The sequence below is a fragment of the Eurypyga helias genome, unplaced genomic scaffold (genome assembly GCF_000690775.1).
Source record: "Eurypyga helias isolate BGI_N326 unplaced genomic scaffold, ASM69077v1 scaffold15420, whole genome shotgun sequence".
In the NCBI taxonomy this organism is placed as follows: Eukaryota; Metazoa; Chordata; class Aves; order Eurypygiformes; family Eurypygidae; genus Eurypyga; species Eurypyga helias.
In genome coordinates this window covers 1-23,087 of record NW_010227750.1, presented here as the reverse complement: position 1 = coordinate 23,087, position 23,087 = coordinate 1, and the positions used below count along the sequence as shown (strand labels likewise).

General features: G+C 47.7%; 1 protein-coding gene across 1 annotated transcript in view; it reads right to left on the bottom strand.

The window, feature by feature from the left end:
• INTS1 (integrator complex subunit 1) overlaps positions 1-23,082 on the bottom strand; it is a gene marked incomplete at its 5' end in the record, with an annotated part of 28,240 nt that extends 5,158 nt beyond the window's left edge. Inside the window, 38 exons of the mRNA XM_010157425.1 lie at positions 79-212; positions 668-791; positions 1,506-1,732; positions 2,326-2,413; positions 3,450-3,568; positions 4,112-4,235; positions 4,320-4,500; positions 4,881-5,021; positions 5,438-5,597; positions 6,292-6,546; positions 7,247-7,371; positions 7,741-7,839; positions 8,242-8,388; positions 9,525-9,686; positions 10,140-10,251; positions 10,606-10,773; positions 11,796-11,900; positions 12,088-12,267; positions 12,991-13,140; positions 13,233-13,412; positions 13,588-13,717; positions 13,959-14,156; positions 14,698-14,758; positions 15,076-15,167; positions 15,573-15,669; positions 16,836-16,993; positions 17,518-17,595; positions 18,226-18,346; positions 18,672-18,780; positions 19,031-19,207; positions 19,514-19,655; positions 19,954-20,099; positions 20,238-20,424; positions 20,704-20,809; positions 21,140-21,299; positions 21,758-21,895; positions 22,135-22,331; positions 22,941-23,082. Coding sequence (XP_010155727.1) covers positions 79-212; positions 668-791; positions 1,506-1,732; positions 2,326-2,413; positions 3,450-3,568; positions 4,112-4,235; positions 4,320-4,500; positions 4,881-5,021; positions 5,438-5,597; positions 6,292-6,546; positions 7,247-7,371; positions 7,741-7,839; positions 8,242-8,388; positions 9,525-9,686; positions 10,140-10,251; positions 10,606-10,773; positions 11,796-11,900; positions 12,088-12,267; positions 12,991-13,140; positions 13,233-13,412; positions 13,588-13,717; positions 13,959-14,156; positions 14,698-14,758; positions 15,076-15,167; positions 15,573-15,669; positions 16,836-16,993; positions 17,518-17,595; positions 18,226-18,346; positions 18,672-18,780; positions 19,031-19,207; positions 19,514-19,655; positions 19,954-20,099; positions 20,238-20,424; positions 20,704-20,809; positions 21,140-21,299; positions 21,758-21,895; positions 22,135-22,331; positions 22,941-23,082 — 5,420 coding nt within the window. The remainder of the gene's footprint in view (positions 1-78; positions 213-667; positions 792-1,505; positions 1,733-2,325; positions 2,414-3,449; positions 3,569-4,111; positions 4,236-4,319; positions 4,501-4,880; positions 5,022-5,437; positions 5,598-6,291; positions 6,547-7,246; positions 7,372-7,740; positions 7,840-8,241; positions 8,389-9,524; positions 9,687-10,139; positions 10,252-10,605; positions 10,774-11,795; positions 11,901-12,087; positions 12,268-12,990; positions 13,141-13,232; positions 13,413-13,587; positions 13,718-13,958; positions 14,157-14,697; positions 14,759-15,075; positions 15,168-15,572; positions 15,670-16,835; positions 16,994-17,517; positions 17,596-18,225; positions 18,347-18,671; positions 18,781-19,030; positions 19,208-19,513; positions 19,656-19,953; positions 20,100-20,237; positions 20,425-20,703; positions 20,810-21,139; positions 21,300-21,757; positions 21,896-22,134; positions 22,332-22,940) is intronic.
• Positions 23,083-23,087: the final 5 nt, after the last annotated feature.

The following is a 23,087-nucleotide window of genomic DNA, read 5'->3' as shown; positions in this document are numbered from 1 at the left end:
GGCTGTAAGTTTGTTCCCCTTCTAGGACAAGGGTGAATGCTTTTCAGTCACACAGAGGGTGAAGGGGGAGAGTGGTACCTAAGAAGTAGGATGGGATGAGCCACAGCCAGCTTCCTGCAGGCCATATTGGCATCCCACACGCGGCTTTCTGACGACTTGGAGTCACTGGTGTCTGCGAGGAGGTTAATGAATCTGTGAACCAGGGCATCGAGCTAGAAGAGAAGCAATGAGTAAACACATCAATTAAAGCACAATCAAGCCCCTGGCTCTTCAGCAGCGTTTCCTAATTCCTTTCCAACTACAGGAGGGGGTTAACAAATTATTTTCAGGTAGAATCTGTGAGCAGATGCAATGTTCCAGCTGGCACAGGATCTGAAGTCCACAGTCCCTACAGACATCAAAGCAGGATCAGATGCTTGCACACTTGTGCTTTACAGAAGCCTGTGGCATACAGAAGCTCGTGGAGCTTATGCTGTTTCATAGGACACTGCAAAATAAACCACACCTGCACTCTGCTCCTGAGACAGCAGGCAGGGGAGGGCAACAGAAGAGCAAGGTAAAGAAACCAAAGTGACCCAGGAAGCTTTTGCCAGTCCTCTCTTTTTAGACTGGGCATCAAGGTAGCATCCACAACTGCACAGGAGCTTTCCTATGCCTCTAACTTTACCTTGCAAGTGCTGCTGTCTCTGGCTCCTTCACTGGTGAGCAGCATCTCAGGTATAGGCACAAGCTGCTCGGGTAGCTGCAGGTATATCTGAAGCAGAAGGTCCTGGCAGCATTTTCCCACAGAGCTGAAGGAAAAAAAAAAAAGAGATTGGTCAGCCACTGGTTACCATGTTGGTTCAACCAGCAAACATGCCAGACCCATCAGATAAGTAGCAGCCTTCCTGCCTATGGCAAACAGACGATATAAAAAAAGAGCTTCACTCCAGTGAAGAGTTTCTGCACATGGTACTCCTGGTCATCCCCATCCCAGTTGGAAGAGTAGTCAGAAGCACAACTACTCAGACTAGCCAGCCTGTCTCTACAGACCTGCCCTCCATAGGTCCCTGGCACAGCCTGCACTGGGAGGCTGTACAATGCAATGGCAACTGAGATTACTCAGTGTCTTTTCTAACACCACCACAAGTAAGGTTAGGATTAGGGCCACAAATACAGCATCATCCTGTTCTTCCCACAGAGCTAACACAGCTGTTAGAACACAATCTAGTCTCCATCCGGCTTTGAGACCAATCAATGGTCAGAAGCAGGAAGCATTAGGAGCAGTGATTCAAGGCATAAGTAGACAAGAAACCTCACATTAGGAACTGGTAATTAAAAATAACCATTAACTTACAAAAAGGGCCAAAAAACCCCCAAAGCATGACAAGCATTTCATCCTGGAGTCCTGAAAATAGAACAGCCTTGAAATGTCCTTTTTCAAGTCATCTTCCTGGTCCATGTACCACTTAAAATGACAAGTAGCTACAATTAGAGAAGATAGTGCTCTCCATTTTCAACCCCACCTGCTCCCCCACTGCTGGATGCAGCTGGTCAGATACTCCGTTACTTTTTTGATGCTCTCAATGTCCCCGTGAGAACAACTGAGCAACAAAGGCAGTCGAGACTGGATGAGTGTGCAGGAGGCCTCTTCTGTGTTCTGGTATCTGGTTTCTGCTTCAGCCAGGATCAGCTCCACCATGCTGATCAATTCTGATGCCTTTAGGTGGAGTACAAACTCCTCACGACGCTTCTGTAATGCAAGAGAACACTCAACATTAATCCAAAATGAAACCCCTAGATCCTTAGTTCCTTCTATTCACACCTTCCCCAACTGGAATAGAACATCTCTTTGGATGAGAATTAAGAACTGCCCCATATCTAGAGCTCTGAAAACATGCATCACAGCCCCAGATGAAGTCTCTTTATTCCTCTTCTACACATTTACTTCCAACTCCACATGTGCTATGGGACAGAAACCATAATTCAGCCGCCAAACCAAAGAAATTTTGTGGAGATGTAACCCTCTTTTTTTGGTGCAAAGGGAATTATCCCACACTGGGTTTTAGCTTGCTCACCACTGCAGCCTTGTGCCTAAATGTTTAACTGATACTGTGGCAATTGCTGCAGGAGCTGCAGAGGAAATGCCAAGTGGGCAGACTTATGTGTGTTCATATCAGCTTTTTGGACTCAAAATTGCCACTGTAATATGTAACATAGCCGAGCTGCTCAGTAACCAGCTGAGGTACAGGCAGCAAGCTTGGCATGCTGCACCTGTACCACTCCAGCCACCAAAAATCAGGCACTGCGTACGCATCACGTCTTGCTCCATCCAGATTCCGCTACCTGAGGAGTTCGTTGGTCCCTTCCCTGCCAGATCCGAGGAATGTGAATACAAGCCCACAAGAAATCCAAGGATGCAGTGGGGTCAAACCTGCCAAAAGACAAAAGACGACAGATTTGCAATTAGAGTCAACGCAGCCCTCGAGCAGCACACAAACACATGGTAGTGTCTCTAAACATCATGAGTAAAGTGGAGGAAAACATCTGCAAATGTAAAAATAGGATCCATTAAGTCCCAAGAAGGGGTTTGGTTCTGTTCCCAGATTATGACTAAGTATTTGTTGCAGTAAGCACGGCCCAGGGTATGGAGCTGAACAAATGGCATTCAGCAAGAGTGTGGCAGCTACACGGAGTCAGAAGTCGGTCATCAACACAAATAATTGGTACGCTCAGACTAGTGACCTTACTGTCCTAGTGTACAGACTTATCCTATCCTGGCTGTTATCCTGGATTGCAGAAATTAATGGAGTTGTTAGTGAGCAAGAGATCAATAATAAAATAATAAGCAAACTGAAACACTGCCACCTTTAGAAGAACTGCTAGTTTAGTCATGTCCTGAATGACTACTATTAGGTGTTAGCATTTCCTGGTCCATCAGCATAGCAAGTTTAAGCAAGACACTAATACAGTAGCACTTCAGTGTATAGAAGCTGGGAGCTAGGGCTGCTCCAGAGATCAGAACTGGGAGCCTGATGCCATGAAAGGGGTTAGAGGAAGACTGGCAATGGAGTTTAGTCCCACCAAAAGATCCAGCAGAGACTGCCCAGGTACAGAGATTTCTATCAGTTCGCTATCCAAACCATCTTGCAAACCCCATGTTCATAAAGCTTACCAACAGGGCAGTGCTAGATGGATTACCCAGTGATTAGCACTTCCTGCTTAGAACACAGCCAACTCTGTGTTGTTTCCATCAAACAGCAGGTAACATTTGTATCAAGGTAGGCAAGTCAGCAGGACTGAAATCAGCATCCTTCTCACAAAGCCTGTATTTGGCTGTGTTACACCTCCTGGCAGACGCACCGTGGAACATGGCAGCTCTTGTTCTCAGCTTCTGTTTGTTCTCTCTCAGACACCATGAGTTGCCCAACTCAGAATTCCTTGCTAGGCCCAAAAAAAACAAGACTCACCTTTGCTCCCGGTTTCTGCAAAGCAGAAGTCTGATGCACTGGTGCAGCGTGGTCCAGCTGGACTGGTGAGTGAGGAGAGCCAAGAGATACGGGCGGAAGGAGGGCACCTGGGACCCAGCCTGAAAGGACCGAAAAAGGAAGAGATGTAAAACATCGTTGTAAAACAACCTTCCTTGATGCAAGGTGAACGTAGGAGATCCGACATGTATTACAGACGGATGACGATCCAGGCAGGCAGACAGCACAAAAGACAACATGTGGGTTTAGGATTTGAACTGCAGTACTTCATAACACAACGTGGCATTAGCCATAAAATGCCACTGTAGTCTTAGCTTCAGCATAGCACTTCCGGGCAAGCGATTTACCTGCCTGCAGAAATACCAATGAAAACACAGCGGGCTGGAGGTTATAGGACTATGTTGTGTCTGTAAGGCACTGTGAAGTCCTAAAAAAAACAGAGCTGAGGAAGTAAAATAAAACCTATGCCTTGCACTGAGCAGGATGCACCAGAATCCCTCTCTTAGTCAGCCTATACTGCTCTGGAGCTAGTATAGCAACATGTGGCAAAGCAGAGAACTACCCCTTGCCCTGTTTCCAGACGCAGGTCAGTACCCCAGAAAGGTGGTTTCAGCACAGCAGCTCCTCCACTCAGCAACTCTTACTTTGTTCCAGGAGAACAGTAGCTTCTGCTGCAGATCAGGGCAGCTGCTGATCACCTCTGGGTCCAGCATCTCCAGCCAGTCATTCAGGAGGCCAGAGGAGGGCCCAAGCCAAGGCGCTTCCGTACTGAGGAGGGAAACAAAACCAGTGTCAGCCGGGATGTTGTGAACCCAGACCTACCAGTGAATTCTCACCACTGCCTACGCTCACCTGCAACTGTCCAGCTCCTTCTTCACTGGTGTTTCTTCTTTGTCCTGCAGCAACAAGGAGCTCACCACAGCAATTGGTTTCATGGCAGAAAACCTGGTAGTGGCCTCAACGGTAGCTGAGAAGAGGACAGTGAGGAGTTCCTCCAAGTATGGAGAGTGAGTTTCAATAAGACCTTGAAGCACTAAGAGGGAGAAAGATGTATTAACTTCAGCTATGGAACTTCATAGGAGTATCATGAAGGCAATCAGTCCAGCATTCCCGAGAGCCTGGCTCAGTAACGAAGAGGGAAGCCATTTTTATCCAGGACAGCAGGCTTCTACTTCTCATTTTGTTAGTGGAAACCAACAGTTGGCCAAGACACTTAATTCCAGCCCCAGATCACAGTTTATAAGCCCACATACCAGTGCAGGGGAAGGAGCTGATACAAGATAGGACCAAGTTTAGATCAGTTCACATTTTTTGATCCAGGCAGAAGGCAGCTTCCCACAGCCTGCACCCCCTTGCTGGGCTGGCAGTTCAACCTGCTGCTGCAACAGGGACGGAGAGGAAGGACAGCCATACCCTTGTTGATGAGCTCCGGCTCCACGTTACACTTCTCTCCCGATTTCAGGGTTGCAATGATGGCACGTACCGTGGAGCTGATCAAGTCAGCATCACGACGGAAAGTCAGAGCTTCTGTGAGGTGCAAGAAGCCACCTCGAACTGCAAAGAAATCACAGCATTGGCATCACAGGGCAAAACCAGCCCCATCAGACTTCCCTTCTACAGATGGCCCATGTGGCACCAGGGCACAACTACTCAGACATACAAACACACTGTGCGTGTGTCATCTTTCAGGCTGACAGCTAGCATAGAAGTCCTGGCCTGAGCAATTGCAAGTTTACCCTGAAAGATCTGCTGTGCTTGGTGAGATGCTACCAGGTGTCTACTGCAAATCTCCAGAACGAAATCGCTTGTCTGCATCCTCAGGGAGTTTATACGGCACAGTAAAAAGCCTCTCTTGCTACTCCTAGGCATACCTCTCAGAGTCAGTCTACCCCACTTCCTGCTCTGTGTGCAGTTTTGTTTCTGCCTCTTTCTCGTCCCACTTAGTCCCATAAGCTGTGCAATGCCAGTACCATCACTGATCCTGTGCCTTGAGGAGTACTGCACAGCAAAGGCCTTCAGCTGAGCACGTAGAGGACCATCTTCCACCGCAGGGTTCTCCAACCACTGCAGCATCTGCATGAGGACTTTGAAGAAGAGCGAGGAGAAGGCAGTGTCTTGTGGCATGCAGCGCTGGGGAGAACAGCAAGAGACCCGATTATACACACTTCAAGAATACACAAAGCTAGCAGGGAAGATGCAGACAGTAGCACATACTGCCAAGAATACATAGAACACACCTAATCTGTTGGACCGTAACTCACTCAAAGCAAGGCAGAAGATTCTGGTGTACAAATGCAAGGCAGAAGACTCAGTCACACACACAATACCTCTCCCAGCATAACTAACGGCAACTTTGTGCCGCCCTTCATCATGAAAGGAATGAAATACTTCATTGGATACCTTCAGAGCAGGCAGAGACATCTCTTTAAGGAATTACAAACTTCAGCTATCAAGCTGTCTGCAAATGCCTCAGCTTGCAAGACCTGCCCATGCTACAAAACACCAGAGACTTGAGATCACAAACCCAAGAGAGACTCCCATCTGTAAACCCACAGTGCTGCGCAGTTACCAAACTAGGTAAGGTACAGCTAACTCTGCACCTAAGCCCATGTTCTCAGCAGTGCTAGGTTAACATGGCCAGCCTGCATCCAGGTACCTACGTCCAGGCAACTTGAGTCCCTCTGTGTCATGCTGCCCAAGCTGCATTTCCAGCATTACACAGGCAGCAGGTCTACACGTGACAAAGCAGATGCACTGCAGACTTTGTTTCCTCCCCACCCCTCTTTGTTGCATGCTACAGAGATTCTCGCAGGACATTGCTCACCTGATACTGGTAGAGCTGGCGCATCAGCGGGCAGGAGACGAAGTGGTTACGATGCATTGCCATCACCAGCGCACCGCTGTGCGGCGAGCTCACCAGCGCAGCCACTGCCTGGAGAAGTCGCCCTGCGATCCCGGTCACCTGTGTATTCCCTTGGCGGATGTGAGCCTGCTCCTGCCCCAAGGCCTGCTGCAAGGCCAGGGCCACAGGGTGCAGGTTTGAATTCTGCCATCGTGGGTCTGGATTTAGCGGGAAAAGCTGTTTGGATACAGAAGGGAATAAGTTTCTGAAGGCAAATGAAAGGTCATGCTGTACCATAAACATGCCGAGGCAGAGGACTGATTTACCTTACACAACTGCACTGACTGTGGGCTAACTGGAACCTTCTGATACAGCTTTTTCAGTATTTTAATGCCTGTTATAGGCACAGACACAGCTTTTATGCAACCCCAACAAGACTATCAACACTGACGCTGGGGGGGAATCACCGTACTACCCAAACACAAGCAACCAAGTTGGGCAATTGATCCTCTGTAGGCTACTTCTGAAGTCAACAGAGAGTGGGAGGCTCTGCCAGCAGACAAGCCGGAGTACAAATGCTGTTTGCACACAGCTTTGCCACCAAGGCCCTGTGAGCATTTCACAAATCCTCCATCCACTGCTGAGAGGAATGGCACTACACACAGAACAAACAAGGTGCAGAGAGAGTAACATGCCAGTAGGCACTGACAGTATTAGGCATGATCAAAAGCCACATTGTGTTCAAACTACAAGAACTCCTTCCAGTATCAATTCCAGCAGGCTGTAATGGTGCAGCCTCGTTGCATGCAGGGCTTTCATGTCTACCGTCTGCTAACACTGCAGGAGGAAGGGGGTCAGAAGGTGCAAGTATAAGGAAAACAGATTTTAGAAAACTGCTGCAGGGAAGCAGCTGCTCAGCTAGAGGTTATAGGAGTACCTGCAGAAACATGCCTGCTAGATCATCATCTGGGCCCAGAATCCGGACCTGGCTTAAGGTCCGGATACGGCTCTGGCCTTGAGAGCAATCAGGACTAGATTTTGACCTTGTAGTCTCAGCGCTGTCTGCAAAAGGAATAAAAGAAAGAAAAATGCCATTATGGTAGCTAGCATCTGAAACCCAAACACTGTATCACCTTCAGCTTTACAGTCTCGAACTACAGAGATATTCAGTAGCTTTTCTCTTGAGGCCAAGCAAGATCTGTTTTTCTGTATCACTCAGAACAACTCATTGCAGTAAGCTCCAAGAATACTGGAATTCCTTCCTTCACCAGAATAAAAACTCTAGCAAGGACTGAGGTCTAACTGTAGCTTGCTGAAACACTGCAACAACCCCTTTTGAAGGCAGCTTTTCCTATCCCTTTAAACAGCAGTGGAGAAAGGAAGTTTGGAAGACAACCAATATTTGGAAGTTTAGGCTATCCCAGATGGTACCTCGACGGGCTGGTAGGGATGCAGTGAGCAGGGAGTGGAAAGTCTGGCCTCCTGTTGCTCCTCTCTCATGCTGAACCTCCACAAGGTGAGCCATATAGTCTGAAAAAGAAAAAAAAACACCCCACAAATGAAAACATCATCATCTTGCCCCCTTTAGTAAAGCAGGACAGAATTGGGTGCTGTTTGTACAACTCCCACAGTGAAAAGAATTTGCTGTTCCTATGGACTTTGTAAACATGATGCTTTCAAGCCTTGTTTCCTGTACAAGGTAGCCTCCAAATTGCTTTTTAGACTCTGTATAATCCAATCCACGAAATCCTTCTATACCTCAGGAAATACAGCCAAGGACCAACCAGACAAGCTCTAAGGAGGTGTCTGCCAAAGCAGCCTGTGCACAGAGCTTGCTGAATCATGTGGATTTCTCCAGGAAGTCACAGGAGATACTCATGAAAACTGTTCAAGAAAGGAAAGTGCCTAGTCAGACTCATATGAGGCTCTTACTCTTGTCCATGATGTTCTGTTCCAGCGTCTGTGGGTCGTGAGATACTGCCTGATCCAGGTACTGCAGAAGTTTGCTCATGCTCGAAACTGGGATTCCAAAGGACTGAACGAAGAGAAGCAGCTGCTGTGGCTCCAGGTCCTGCAGGGCTGAAATACACAAACACCGAGTCCTCAGACTTCCGAACTGCTCACTGAGGTCATCCTTATTACCTGATCTTTGTGCAGTTGGCTGGACCGACAGTGACATGTTAATGACAGGGCTGCAGAGAGCCTAAAGCCAGAAGTCTGACAGATGCCTACTATGTTTTTGCTCTGCAAATCACTGCCGCCTTATTGCATCTTCCAGTTAATTCACTCACTGGCTAATTTGATCTTCTGTTTAATTCAATCAAAACCTCAGGAATCAAATCATTCATATTAAAAAATAACTTCCACCCTATCTTGTTGATGGCTGCAGGCAGGAATTATTGAATAATTCAATCACTGGCTATAAAGAGCTGTCATTTAATTAGTAAGAAAGGCACAAAAGCACTGAATACCAAGAAGAAAAAGAGTACTGATGAGCCATGCTAGGACAAAAGTAACTACAGGTATAGCTTACATCCTTCAGACACTGCTCTCCACGCTCCAAGCACACCACATCCTATGGAAGCAGTGCTGTGCCTGTTGTCTGGTGGCTGTGTAGCTTAATTCAATCTGAACTGTTGTAACAAAGATGGGATCTAATTCAAAGTCCCCAATTCCTTTAAAATACACAAAGTCATACGGATTTTCTCCCTTATTTCAAAAGTAACAGTCGCTGCCTATAAAAGCCAGCAAGATTCAGCACTTGGGTCAGAGTGGGAGGAACTGCCTTCCACACTGCAGTAAGGAACTCTACCAAAGGCACCGACCTCCTCTTCAGTCTCAGCTTTCACAGAGTTCTGCTCTTAATGCTGTGGGGATTAACCTGGGGGGTCTGATGGTTAGTAAGGTTGTAGCTATTCTCAAACCCTTGTAACATGAACTACACATAGTAGCTGAGCAGGAAATCACCCCGGAACATCCCATAACATTCCCTGCCCTTAACCAGCTCAGTTCTGTATGTCTGACAGCCCTAAGAGACGTAGCAAAGACGCTATTGTACATTTAGATCCCAACTATCACAAATCCAGACACACACTGCTTTCTAAATCCACTCCCTGCTCAGCTGCAGTGACCGACAGCTCCACCCAAAGGCATCCAAGTAGGATGGCTGGGCACACGAAGGGTAGGAAGCACCAACAAATATCCCACAGGCTCACCTGCATCCACAAGACGCGGGACCTCAGAGCGGATCATACGCAGCTTCAGCCAGTCGGGGAGCAGCAGAGCCTCCTCTGAGGTGTCAACCAGAAAAGCAGTAGGAAGGGGCTTTTTCTCCGGGAACCATATATCCAGTAAGGTATAAAAATCACCATCCCCTGCTTAAGAGTGGATACAGAATTATCTCCCACGTTCATAAGCAGCCAGAACACCCTACCCTTCGCTACACAAATCATTACACCACAACACTTTCCTGTTCAAAGGTCAGAAACAACTTGGGAATAAACGCTATCAAGCGGCAATGTGAACTACAAATCTGAGTTCCCAGTTCTCATACTCCAGTAAGTCTCCAAGTCCTTGTTTAGCAGGGAGGGACACACCACCATTTTACTATTTCCTGCTGTCTGAAGAAGGCAAAAAAATAAGCCTAAAATCCTTCACTCTGAGCAGCAATATTCTGATAGATCTTACAGCTGCAAACAAATACTGCAAGGGACGAGTCTGTGAGTAGAAGGATTAACACCAACCTGACTCCTTAGGAGATGGCTGATCGAGGAAAGGCCCTCTGTACTCTCCATGACCCCTTGAATAAATCTGAGCACAACTTCACTAACCTTGAGGTGGCCCTAGTGTCAGGAGAATAACCATGGCATGAACGACAAGGATGTGCATAGTGGCTGTTTCCCCACTAGTCCAACGAAGGAACACCTGATCCTGGGACTCTGACTGGAAAGGGGCAGAAAAAACCCAGGATGAACCAAGGTGGGGAGAGAAAGAAGAATGAGATCAGAGATATGCAGGTGAAAAGAACATGAGAATGGACAAATCTGTTCATACCAAAGTTTCACCAAGCCTGACACCACCAACAATGGCCACAAAAGATACTAAAGAAAGAGTTAAAAAAGCTTTTTAAGTACACACAGATGGCTCTGGTATTATGCCAACCCCCAATTATTTTCAGATCAAGGAATTCCTGAACCAGACGTGGTTTCTACAGACTCAGTGACCCACAAATGGCTTCTCTTTTGTTCCCTTGCCCAGTTTCTTCTACCTGCTTAAGAAAGGCAGGGAGGCACTCACCCAGCTGTACACCTCCTCGCCCTCCTTATTCTGGCGCATGCGTTTGATGTAGCGAGAAAAAATGGAGAGAAGAGCAACAAGCACTGCATCTGATTCAGCACAGTATGAGAGCTTGGAGAAGAGGTGAGACATGATGGTAGAGCGCTCCACTATGAGTCGGGCTACATCCTGCAAGGGAAAAAGATCCATGAGGTCTTCACTGAACAACACAGCCAGCTCTTCCTGATTCATTGCATCACGTTCTCCAAATTCCATCATCAGCCCAGTGAAGCCCACTCTGGAGATCAATGTATAGAGTCAAGAGTAGAACCATCACAACAGGGAGAACACCAGTGCTTTGCATGCATCTCGTGATACCTCGGTGTCCTCAGTTGTAGCACAGCTGCGTTCTGATGCATCCCCTTACAAACTGAGCATTTACCTAGTAAAAATCTGTGTTTCTCTGAAGAAATGCATCTACTGACTTATCATTTAACATTCTCCGTGTATCAGAACAGATCTATGGAGGCAGAAATAGCACGTGAGCCTCTAGATCCGTGAATCAACCTCCAAAAGACTGTTGGGAAAGACTACTGAACAACTGTTCAATGGACTCAAAGGCAATAAGAAAAAGCTCCCACAGGTAGAACAATGAAAAAAAATGTGTAAAAGCCATGCCCAAAAAAATAATAATTACCAAAATCTTTAAAAAAATCATAAATCCAGTTTTGGTTATAAGAGAGTGCATATCCTGCCACTAAGGTCCCTGACTTCCCAGTCTCTTCCCAGACACACAAGACTGCAGGTTTAGCACCCGCTCACTTGTGAAACACTACCAGGTGGTAGGATTTCCTTCCAATCACTATGCACTCTTGCCTTCCCCATACCATCCAAGATGGGCTGCTGGACTGGAAGTTATTGCTCTGACAGCATTTCATGATATGAAACCAAAGACACAGGCTGCCTTCCAACACGTACACAGAAACACAAACACACAGTTATTGGACATGCTCCCAGGAACCTCATCGTGCTAGTACAGCAAGTCACATGCCTAACAATGTCCTCCAACACAGAAACACAAACACACAGTTATCAGACATGTTCCCAGGAACCTCATCGTGCTGGTACAGCAAGTCACATGCCTAACGAAGTCCGAGACATGCCAGGTCTCCCCTGCATAATCCCTCTGCCCTTGCAACCTGGCCTCTCACCAGAGTGAGGTCATTGTGCTGTCCCTGCTCCTCCACTGGAGCATGCTGGGAGAGGTATACCAGGTAAGCACTGATGGTCTGCGGATCTGTCTCCATGTGGATGGCCTAGAATGAAAATTCCTCTCATGAGAAATCAGGATTTAATGGAAACAAGCATCTGCACAAGAAAAATCCTCTAGCAAGCAGATAAACATGTCAATATTGCACCCACACACAGTTTGCTTAATTTGTTTTAGCATGAGTAAGACCAAGAATGAGCTGGTCACTTCTCCCTCCCAGCTGCTACACCTACCTGTTGCAAAGCAAGAGCTGTTGTTGCTCTAACACTGTCAAACAGCGGCAGCCTGGGGAGGTCTCTCAGCAGCCACTGATACCCCTGCAGCAGTTCAGAATCGCCAGAGTCTTCTTCCATGGGGTGATCTTTCTCCTCTCCATCACGCAGTCCCCCTTCGGACAGCACCAAGGACAAGCCCTGCAGAAGTCACACGGACACTGCTGCTGCATTTGAAGCCACAGCTGGACCACTAGCTCCATAGTAGTGAATACACCAGAAATAAGCCTCAAACATCATGGAACGACGCAAATGCAGCACACAACAGGTTTCATGTCATAGAACGTGCTTGCTTGACAGCTACGCTGTTTCAGTCTTCTGTAAGCGTAATCTTTTTGCGCTCTCTGAAATTCTGCTTGCCTTGACTGTGCTCTACAGCATCAGCCACTCACTCATTTACATTCCCCACAGACAACAACTGCTGCCAGTTACTCCAAGTAGCACACAATCTGCTGAGTCTACACCTGAACTTTGCAGGAAACAGCAAAATCTAGATCTATCTTAAGAAAAGCACCACTTGGCTGCTGAACAGAGAAGGCTTCTGAGCAGCAGGGAGCAGAAGTGCCTCTGATGGGCTTTGGAGACTGAGACAATTTACTGAAGACTGATGACATGAAACAACTTTACTGCACTGGCTCTGGACTCAGGGGGATCTAGGACTCTGCCCTCAGCTTCTGACAAACCCCAGTCAAGAAGATGTTCACGTTGCTCACCACTGCCTCTGATGGGCTTTGGAGACTGAGACAATTTACTGAAGAAGGATGGCATGAAACAACTTCACTGCATTGGCTCTGGACTCAGGAGGATCTAGGACTCTGCCCTCAGCTTCTGACAAACCCCAATCAAGATTTTCATTTTGCTCACCTTCATGGCCAAGACCCGTGAGGCCACCTGGGAGGAACTCAGACGTCGTAGGAAATAGTCAAGCACCTCGCAGGTTGTCTGTTCATCTGCTTTGGGACCCAACAGCAGGTCTTGCAACCGTCCAAGCAACTGCCTTTGTTTCTGTTGTCTCTGTGGAGGGAAGAAGTTGGCCTTTCCAATGAAATCAAATCCAGGATGCACAGAAAGTACACAACAGAACTGACTCCCAGGAGACTACTCACCTGGCGCTTCTTGGCACGCTGCTCTTTACTCTCACCCTCCTCCTCTTCTTCACCGGAGGTCGACTCATCAGCAGCATCATGCAGCAGGAACTCACAAAGGCACTGCACGGGTAGGACATCCAAGGAGCCCTCACTGGACTGAACCAGATCTGCCAGCCACGGCATTGACTGCGATGAGGCCTAGGAAGCAGCAGAATAACAATGCAGTATCTGCAGAACATAGATGCAGTGCACTGATCATTTAATTCCTGATCAGTAAGCCACCTTCCTTCTCCTGCATCTTACTTCGCCTCCTTCTGCCCCTCACTCTCCAAGTTTCTGACAAGGGATCAGATCCCAACATCAGCAAGCTCACCTGTCTTTGAATGATGTTGAGAAGAAAGTCAGGATGACGACTGCGACACAGGAGGTGGCCCAAGCGAAGAGACTGGTTCAGGCTCTTTACCTGCTCCAGGACGTGCGGTGGAGGTCTGCGTGGGGGACCCCTGCCAGAGAAACAAGAAGTTACCCACCAGCAGACATACTTTCACTCTGGTGATGAGGATCAGACAGTTCAGTAGTGCATGAGGGCCACATGCAGGTGGCAACAGAAGGACAAGGACCAAACGTGACACAGCCCATGGGCTACCAAATCTCAGGGCTCTTCTTGCCCTGTGAGCAATAGGGTTTCATGACAAGCGTTAACTGGGATTTCACGATGGTACTAGACTGCAGAAGGCTACTTACTGAGGGTCCAGACTTGTCAGCTGGGACAGCAAGAGGCTGCTGCTCTCTGTAATTGTTTGTTTTGTGGATGCAGCAGCCAGATGACCCTCAAATGCAAGAATCTCCTGTTTTTCTCTCTGGGAGATTTGAAGTTCACGATTAATCATCTCCGTGCGTGTCTCCTCATCCGTCAAGGTACATTGAGGATAGGAATAATTACTGAGAAAGTAAGTTAAAAAGAAAATGGTTACCTTGGCCTATTCAAAACTCATGAGCCACAGTCAGAAAGTCCCCAGGACCTCAGCCCCATTAGGCAACACAGGAAAAACCGGGCAGCTTCCAAGCAGGGCCAGGGCGACTGAGACCTCAAGGTACATTGAGGATAGGAATAATTACTGAGAAAGTAAGTTAAAAAGAAAATGGTTACCTTGGCCTATTCAAAACTCATGAGCCACAGAGTCAGGAAGCCCCCAGGACCTCAGCCCCAATAGGTAACACAGGAAAAACTGGGCAGCTTCCCAGCAGGGCCAGGGCAACTGAGACCTTTCCAGCAAGGCACATCAGTTATCCCTCCCTTTCTCAGCTTTATTCCCTTGCTTATGTTTCTGTTGGGGGAAGGCACCTTTCCCACTCCAACTGCAGTATTGCTGCCAGCCAGCTTGTTTTACACCAGTCCCACTGAAAAGGAAGGAGCCAGCTGGCAGAAACTTCCGTCAGAAATATGTCTATTTGATTTACGTAGGGATTTAAGCATACTAACTTGGTCATGACCATTTCCATGAGCATCTTTAGAGAGGGGTACTCCTCCCACGCAGCCAGACCTGCAACAGAGAAATCAGGGATGCAAGGAAAAAAAGTGAGGTTTTTTATATACATTCTAACACACTGCAATGCGGGGAGACACACCACAAACTCACATGGAACAGCTCACCACACTTCAGAGCACAGACAGCGTGATTCCAGCCACATACCGGTCCAAACCCCCACGCTGTGTATTTTTGCACACACAGGGAATACGCAGTTGGTTAACTGCCGTTACCTCGCCAGCCCAGCACACCCCTTGAACACAGGCAGCCAGACCTCAAGACAACAGCACCTTGGCAGCAGAACTAGTATCTTGAGAAACATCCACACTCACCAATATTTTCAGGATTGAATGCAGCCACTACAAGCAGGAGAGGCCAGGCCTTCCAGTACAGGGTCGAAATAGCTAGATTTGGGGGCTGGTACCTGCAAAAGCCATCAAGAGATGTAAGTGGTTGGATTTGGTTTCTTAAGCCCCTCTCAAGACTCCTTTTCTCCTTAATCCCACACTGTTTATTTTAGATCCAGCCACATCGGTTCAGTGCCTTTCAAAATAAGAATTCTCTCTCCAAAAGCACAGCAGGGTTCAGAAGAAAACTCCAAGAGCAGAAAGGTCAGAGTGCTTGCAGAGGAAAGTCCATTCCATGACTCCGGCCTTACTTGCCCTGGAAGAATTCCCACCTGAACATGACACTGAAAAGGTTCCCTCATGATTTGGTTATTAGACATTGTAACAGGGAAAAGCATCTTAAAATCTGTGAGCCAGTCTTGTTAGTCACAAGGTGAGAATGAGCTAGATCACGAGAAGATTGCCTGTGTGATAAGCCTTACCCTGGGGGCAGCTGGATATTCTCTGGATGGTGATAAGTGCACAGATTTAAGACCGCATCGATCAGCTGGATTCTTTCTACCCTCAGGACTTCAACATCTGGAGGAGGAGAAGAAAAGACTAAGCAAGTTATTGACCTGTCCACCTGGCTGAGTCCTTCAAGGAAAGCATCATGGTATAACAAAACTTTTACTTCAAGCAACTGTTATTGTGTGCTTGTTCTTACGTTATTACAGCAACAAAAAAAACCCCAACACCACAAGCAGCAGCAATACTTAAAAACCTACAAGTCAATATATAGGGTTATTGAGCTTTTTCAGCTGCAATTTGGTTTAAATTCTTCAGAAGGGCAGGTTTTTTTCTGAAATGCATCCAATGTGATACCAGTATCATTTTCAGAACTCAAATACACTCCTTCAGGTAAGCAGTGAATCTGCTTGGAACTTCTGGGACTCAGATGAACTCAAAATGCATTTCAACTCTGTTACAAGTTTTCAGACTCACTCCAACTTCACTCCCCGTCTCCCAGTATCTGAAACTGTGCAGCATTTAAAACCCTATGCGGAGAGGCTGGACATGTTTTGACAGGAACAGCAAAGTCTAGCTCATTCCACTTGCACTGATCAAATCTGGATCAGACTTTGCTGTTAACCAGTCGGCACTAAAGGCACCCAAAATGCTTTGGAATCAACTCTGACACAACACGTACAGCTCAACTGAATGGATATAGTCTTCAAGAATGCAGGTATTTGGGGCAAATGTTGAATGAATGCAAAAAAGGGGTAGGAGTTAAGGCTGGTTTTGTAACTGCTATTCTGTAATGGTGTTTGAACAATGGAATTGAGGAGCATACAATACGTGGGTTAATACGTTCCAACCATTTTTGGATGGCCTAGAAATTTCTATTCATTTTATGGCCTGTATAAAGGACAAAACTGAGTTTAAAAATGCTAACTCAAAACTCTGGGCGGCTGCTCGCTGTCCCACATCACCAACACAACCAATAGGGTCACAAACACCCCATGACAAATAATTGGTAACAGTGAGCAACAGTATGAGAAAATAAAAAGCTTCTCTGGTGAGAAAGCAACAGCAATGTGTGTCTGACTTTTAGCCAAACGCTCAGCCTTTGAGACCAAAACCTGCTTTAAGTGATGCAAAGGCTCTTTCCTGCATGGCAGGAGCCACCTGAGCCTTGGGTGGCAGCAAGAGGACACGTAGGCAGAAGGAACCACTTTGCTGGCGGGAGCTTTGTGCAGTCTTACCGTCCGCTTGCACTGCTGCAGCCCGCTTCACCAAGTGGTCAGCAAGCTCCATGGCGTCCGCAGGCCCAAGAGGAAGGTCCCGCGACAAACCGATCACAAGGATACGCATCAATGTGTCTTCAAGGATGGGCACCTCGGAGCAGAGGCGAAGGAAGAAGCTGCATGAGACATTAGACATCAATCACCCTTCTTTGGACAGCAGCATGAGGGTTCCTGAAACCCTCCACAGTCCCCAGAACTCATCCGAGCAGAAGATAAATCACAGCTTAATTTACTAATCACAGCTTAGTTTACACCCTCTTCCTTGGTCTCCAGATGCAACCACCTGAAATAAATTGTTTTATGGAATATTGCTTGCATTGCTTTGTACCTCTACACTTGCTCAAGCTCCCCAACATTACCCCAGTAACCCACACAGTGCAGCGCTGCCCTTCTTACAGCATCAAGACACAGAACAGCTTGGCACAGAGAACAGGAATGAAGGAGAAAGAGGAACAGATGGAGAATGGAGCAACACCCATCAGTTCTAAGGCAATGTAACGGATGAAGAATATCCAAGCATAGTTCCAAGCCTTTACCAATACCGAGCTATATAAGGAACACCGGCAAACACCCATTCCTCTGCCGCCAGCTACTGCAGCTCCACGCCTGCCCCCAGCTACAGGGGGGGGCACACACTCACTTGCGGTCACTCTCAGGGGGCCAGTTGTCCCACTTGTAGTAGGTTTCTGGCTGTTCTGTGAAGAGCACCTTGTGGAGGCTGCGGAGATGAAGAAGAGGACAGTAAATACCGCCTGTGTGAGGCTCAAGAACACATGCAACAGCCCAGTCTCCCCAGACTCCTGCTGATGTGTCCCATCCTACTCATGAAGGAGCCTCCTGAGATAAGCCAGTCTAGCAAAAGTAACAAGCGTTTACGCTACCAGTGAACACACCTCAGTACTATTAATTCTGGCTTGTCCTGCCTCAGTAGTGCCTTAAGCCAGACTCCACGATACAACCTGGCCTCCAGAAGCCAGCAGAGAGGACAGCACTATCCAGGGAGCCCTCAACCCATACAGCCTGAACAAGGATGTCAGACTAAGGAACAAGGGGTGCACAGGGGTCACGCTTGGCCAGGTAACTGGAAATTACCCTGCTGGGTGGACCCAAATAATACAAATCAGAAATATTTTCCATTAAGTATTTCTGGTAAAAGGATGCATCTGCAGGATTTCCTGGGAAGGAGACAGTCCCAGAGTGAACCCTGCTAAAACATTGTTATGCTCCCTGTCTGATAAGGGGAGAAGAATCTAACCAAACCCTGGCACATGCCTGGTTTTTCATGTATCATACCCTGTTGGGAAAGGGACCAGTTGTGGGCAGCACATTACCGAGCTGACTCTCTTACCAGTGCACATAGTCCTTGGGAGCCAGCTTGCTGATAGATGGAACGACTGTGTGAAGCCACCAGACAGCATCTCGTTGGATAGCAGCAATTTGGTTCTGGAAAGAGCGCAGCACTTCCAGGTCTGAAAAAGTCAGGTTACAAGGTACACATGTATCAGGAGCCCCAGCAGTAGCCAAGCAGGAGAGGGTGGCTCCAGGCCTCAGGCCACTCTACCACAGTTCCCTTTCCCCAGCCTCTCAGCTGCTGCTTCCATAGATACAAGAAGCACCTAGCCATGCAAATGCCACATCTCGCAGCTCTGTCTCAGGATGACAGCAAGCACCCCCGTGCCTCTATTCCAACTGGAGGCTTACACCCCTAACCCAGGATGCAGTGTTCCCCCAACCTCAGGGGAGGTATCTACCAAGCTGCCCATCTTCAGAGGCAAGCTCTGTTGTTCTGCTTACTCTTTTTCTCTCCTTTGTCCCACGCAATTCCAGCCTCCTTCACCTGGGCTGTGATACCAAGCATCATGGAGACAGCCAGCAGATCAGTTATGTGGATGACAAATCGCTCCTTAACAAAAACAAAAGTTGCATCAGCAATACCAAAAGCTGTCTTCTGGAAAAGTGTTTTGTCATCAAAACCAACCATCACAGATGTTTGGAAGTGGGATGTGGGAGCATTGCTGTGAAACATGAGACACAAATACTGACTCATTCAGATGACAAAGAGCAAAAAAGAACGAACAGCCAGAAAAACAGATACAGAAGAGCCCAGTACACCACTGGTTCCTCCAGCAGCACAAGGGCAAAGAAAGTGGTACCTTGAATTCCATTTCTGCATACTGGGCCTCCTTCCGTTCCTGCATAAGACCCAGACAGAAGGCCTGGAAATTGATCTCATGTTTAGTCTGTTTTATGATCTCCCGTAGCAGAGCCCGTGAAGCCCGCAGGTAGTCATCCTTAGTAGTCAAAAGATCCTGGAACACCATTGCTAGGTACTGAAGCCACACAGAAAGAGAAAGATTTCAGTGCACTGTAATGGATCTGCAGCCACAAAATTAGAAGACACAAGAAAACCATGCCGGTGGTATGCCTATCCTTCAGACCTCCGGGCAGGTACAACACCATTTCTCTCACGAGCTCATGCACATTTATTCCTAACAGGTGTGATAATATAATTTCAAACCAGTACAATACCAATCACACAGTTGTCTGTGGACAGATTTCATTTGAGCCTCAATTCAGCTAAATCTTTCAGGCAGGGGTCTAGGATCACTGGCAGTCAGGCAAGACGCTACACCTACCTTGGGAGCTTGCTCGGAGCTGTGCTGAAGCACAGTGTACAGGATCTGCATGTTGTTGGGATTTCTTGCATTTGACAGTTCATTGAAAATCACAAACTTAATTGTGGTGCCCAGGTTATCCCTGTGTGCATTCAGCAGCTCTCTGCAAGGGAAGACCAGAGGTATCAGAGCTGACGTTTCACTGCAGCTGGACCCGCTGTCTCTTTGAAGTATTTAACATACAAAAGTGAAGAGGATGGAGCAGCACGTACACCCGTCAATCCCAAAGGATTACTGAAAGACTTAAATGAATTTCATTGGCCTGGATATGTTACACAGACCACCCCGTGGCCCAAGCTGGTATTTAAAACCACTCTGCAGAGATACTGAGACCACCAAGACCTTGGGCACATCTTCCCAAGTGCTTCCTCTTCCTGTCACAGACCCCATCACTCACTCACCTGACACATAACATGTAGTGGTTGAGAAGAACTTTTGGCTTGAGACGAATTTTGATCAGGTTGGAGATCACTTCCATGTCCTCCGAGGTGTGGGTGTGGCAGTTCATACAGACTGACATCAGCAAGTCCTGAGCTGGCTTGGTCAACTGCAGGGGAAGAGCAGAAAGGCTACAGCCATCTGCCATCACAGGTCAGAAACATAACTGGCACACAGTACACGGCCCTCCTGGCTGGATTTCAGATCAAGTTTGGAAGAGTCGTGCTTCAACAGCTCCCATCCTTACCTTTGGATTCTGCAGCCACATCTCCAGCCTCTGCACAGCCATCTGCCGCACCTCTTTGTAGCCACAGGTTGCCGTCAGCAGTCGCAGGAGGTTTCTGGAGACATTGTCCATTGGCTGGCGTCGGTTGAGTTGGTCCCGCAGCATGTCCAGGACATACTCCTCTACACTCTCTGCAAGGTCTTCATACCTGGGCCACACAAACTGCATTTTATTCCCTTCCACACAAGCCAACCTGGTCACTTTGCTGCGTTCAGAGACCAGCATCCTTTCTTGCTTGTGGTATGCATTATACACAAAAAAAAATCTTTTCACCTGGAACCAGTTTTAACTGATGCTCAACACCCTCTGGTGAGTGCCATGGGACAGCTAGTGCAGAGAGGGACCTCCCTGACACAGCACTGCAGGAATGGGTGAGCACAGACAGATCTGCTACATGGCTATGTTAGGAGAGGAAGAGCCACCATACCTGGGCATGAGCTGTCCCTCCTGCTCCGGGCTCATTTTCTCTTCCGCAATCAGCAGCTCACTCTGGCTGTCTTCCTCCTCTGTCATGGAAGGGTGTGGGCTACTCCCTAAGAGAGACCAGCACACAGCACGCTTCAGGAGACCACTCCTCTTTCTAGAGACCACTCACTCATGCTCTTATGTGGTCAGCTTCTCTCAAGGATCCCCTTCAGCAACACTGAAGGAGGCCACAACTAGTCACTTCCTCACACTGTATCACATACAGGCACATTCTCCAACCCCTCTTCCCTGCCTGCCCTCAGACATCCCCTAGAAGTGAAAGAGCCCCAGAGAGAGGCAAAGCAATGCCTGGAACTCAAAGTCTGGTCTATGTGACTCCATCCAGTAACAAACTAGTCTCACCAGGCTCCTCTCCCTACCCCTTTGTTCCTTCTTACCAGCACTAAGGTCCCCTCCGCTACGTCCAACTTCCCCATGCAAGAGCATGCTCTTAGGAGGCATCTTTGTGTTAAAAGCTGTTTGGATGTTATCTACAAATGTCTTGCAGTGAGGGCTGTCCACCCAGATGCGCTCCCCAAGAGAGTCCTCAATGTAAACCTACAGGAAAGAAAGCAGAAGAGAAGACAAACTACACTCAAGATGGTCTTTTGAAAGCTTAGCTTTTTAAAATCAAGGGGCTGGTTTAATCCTTACAGACAAACAATAAAGTAAGACTGTCTCTGTGACACTTACACCCACACAGATTGTCAAAGGCATCTCGGAAAAGAGCAAAGATAAGGCAACAAAAGGCAAAGGAGGCCATAGCATTTCAACAACCAGTGCAGATTTGCATTTAAAAAAAAAATCCAGGGACTCAGTTTTAATCCCTTGTCAATACAGCATAGACCCAGTCTCCAATTTCTGCCTCCTCCAGTTGCATTCCCTATGCTGGGCAACAGGTCACTGGATACCCCCTTCCCTTGCAGCATGAAAAAAGCCTCTGCTTCTATCCTGCCCCCAACACATGCATCCTTCTCAGACCCACAGTCTGGCAGAAGCCCCCTTGGTTCAATCACCTTGACAAAGATCTCTGGCCAGTTCTCATCCTCTTCGTAAGCTGCCATGAGAAGGTTGCAGGCCAAGACAGACACGAGGCTATTTCCTTTGGCTTTGAAATTGATGGAGGCATCTCTTCGGAGTAGGCTGCACAGTGCCTGGAAGACCATCCATGAGAAAATTAATTAAAAAAATAAAATCAAACCATCTCACAAAAAAGCATACAGAAAAGCTTTAGAAAAAGAAATACAAATTACTATAGCTCTGTAGCAAGCTTCTGCGTTTACAAGGACATGCAGATTACACTCTGGCTTAAAAGGAGCTGCAACTATGCTTGTAAGCTGGCAGCAACAATACGTCAGTAAGCCCAAGAGTCCCGACGCGCCACAGCCCTCACCTCAATAACCCCTTCAGTGGCAAATATGTTTGGTTTGATTTTTGCCAGGTACATGAGGCTCAGGTACAGCGTGGTATCAGGTTTGGCTCTATTCATTTTCAGCTGCTTCACCGCTCCACACAGCACTCCCTCAATACGGTCATCGTTGCCTTCTGCCTCTGCTGCCTCAATTTCATCCAGCAACACCGTGGGGACAACTGCAATCATCAACACATGGGCATCAGTATCGACCCTCACACAAAATAACCCGCCCCAAGATGCTGGCAGGACCAGTCACCAGGAAAGCAAGGCACAGACCTGCTTATCTCTGGCCCTTGCCATAGCTTTTCCCTACCCAACTGCTATAAAAAGTTCTGTTTCACGCCTGACAACATCCCTTGATTATTTTTCGGTTAGTCCGTGCTAACATTCTCCTCTGCAAGTGCATCAGACACCAGAAAATGGAATGCTGAAGTGTCATTGCTTAGAATGCAATGTCATTCCATTTCTTCAAAGAGCAAGCAGTGTTTAGACCCAGAGTCTGCTAAAGAAATATCCAAATAAAGTACCACGATCCAGTCTGAAGGAATTCCTCGGGGAGTTTTTCAGATGCTGCTATTAAACAGCTATCAGAGAGGATGAATACAACCCAACTGCAACAGGAGACAAAACTGTGACTTCGGCCCCATATCCAGCAGGGAAACCCTTAAGGACAGCACGTAAACGTTAGCGTGCAGGCTTCAGGAAAGGCTCCTGGGCTGAGGCTCTAAGGAAAGGTAAACTGAAGCTCGCATCCCCACTTGCCTCTCTCCGCTCTGAGGTCTCACCTTCGATCGGGATGACGGACGGCTCCTTGATGGAGGGTGAAATGGCTCGCTTCTCCGCCACGGCGGCCTCTGCCAGGCGTCCCAGGGCGCTCAGGGGAGGCGTGGAGGAGAGCTTGGGGCGCTTGGCCAAGCCGGGCAGCCCCGCCG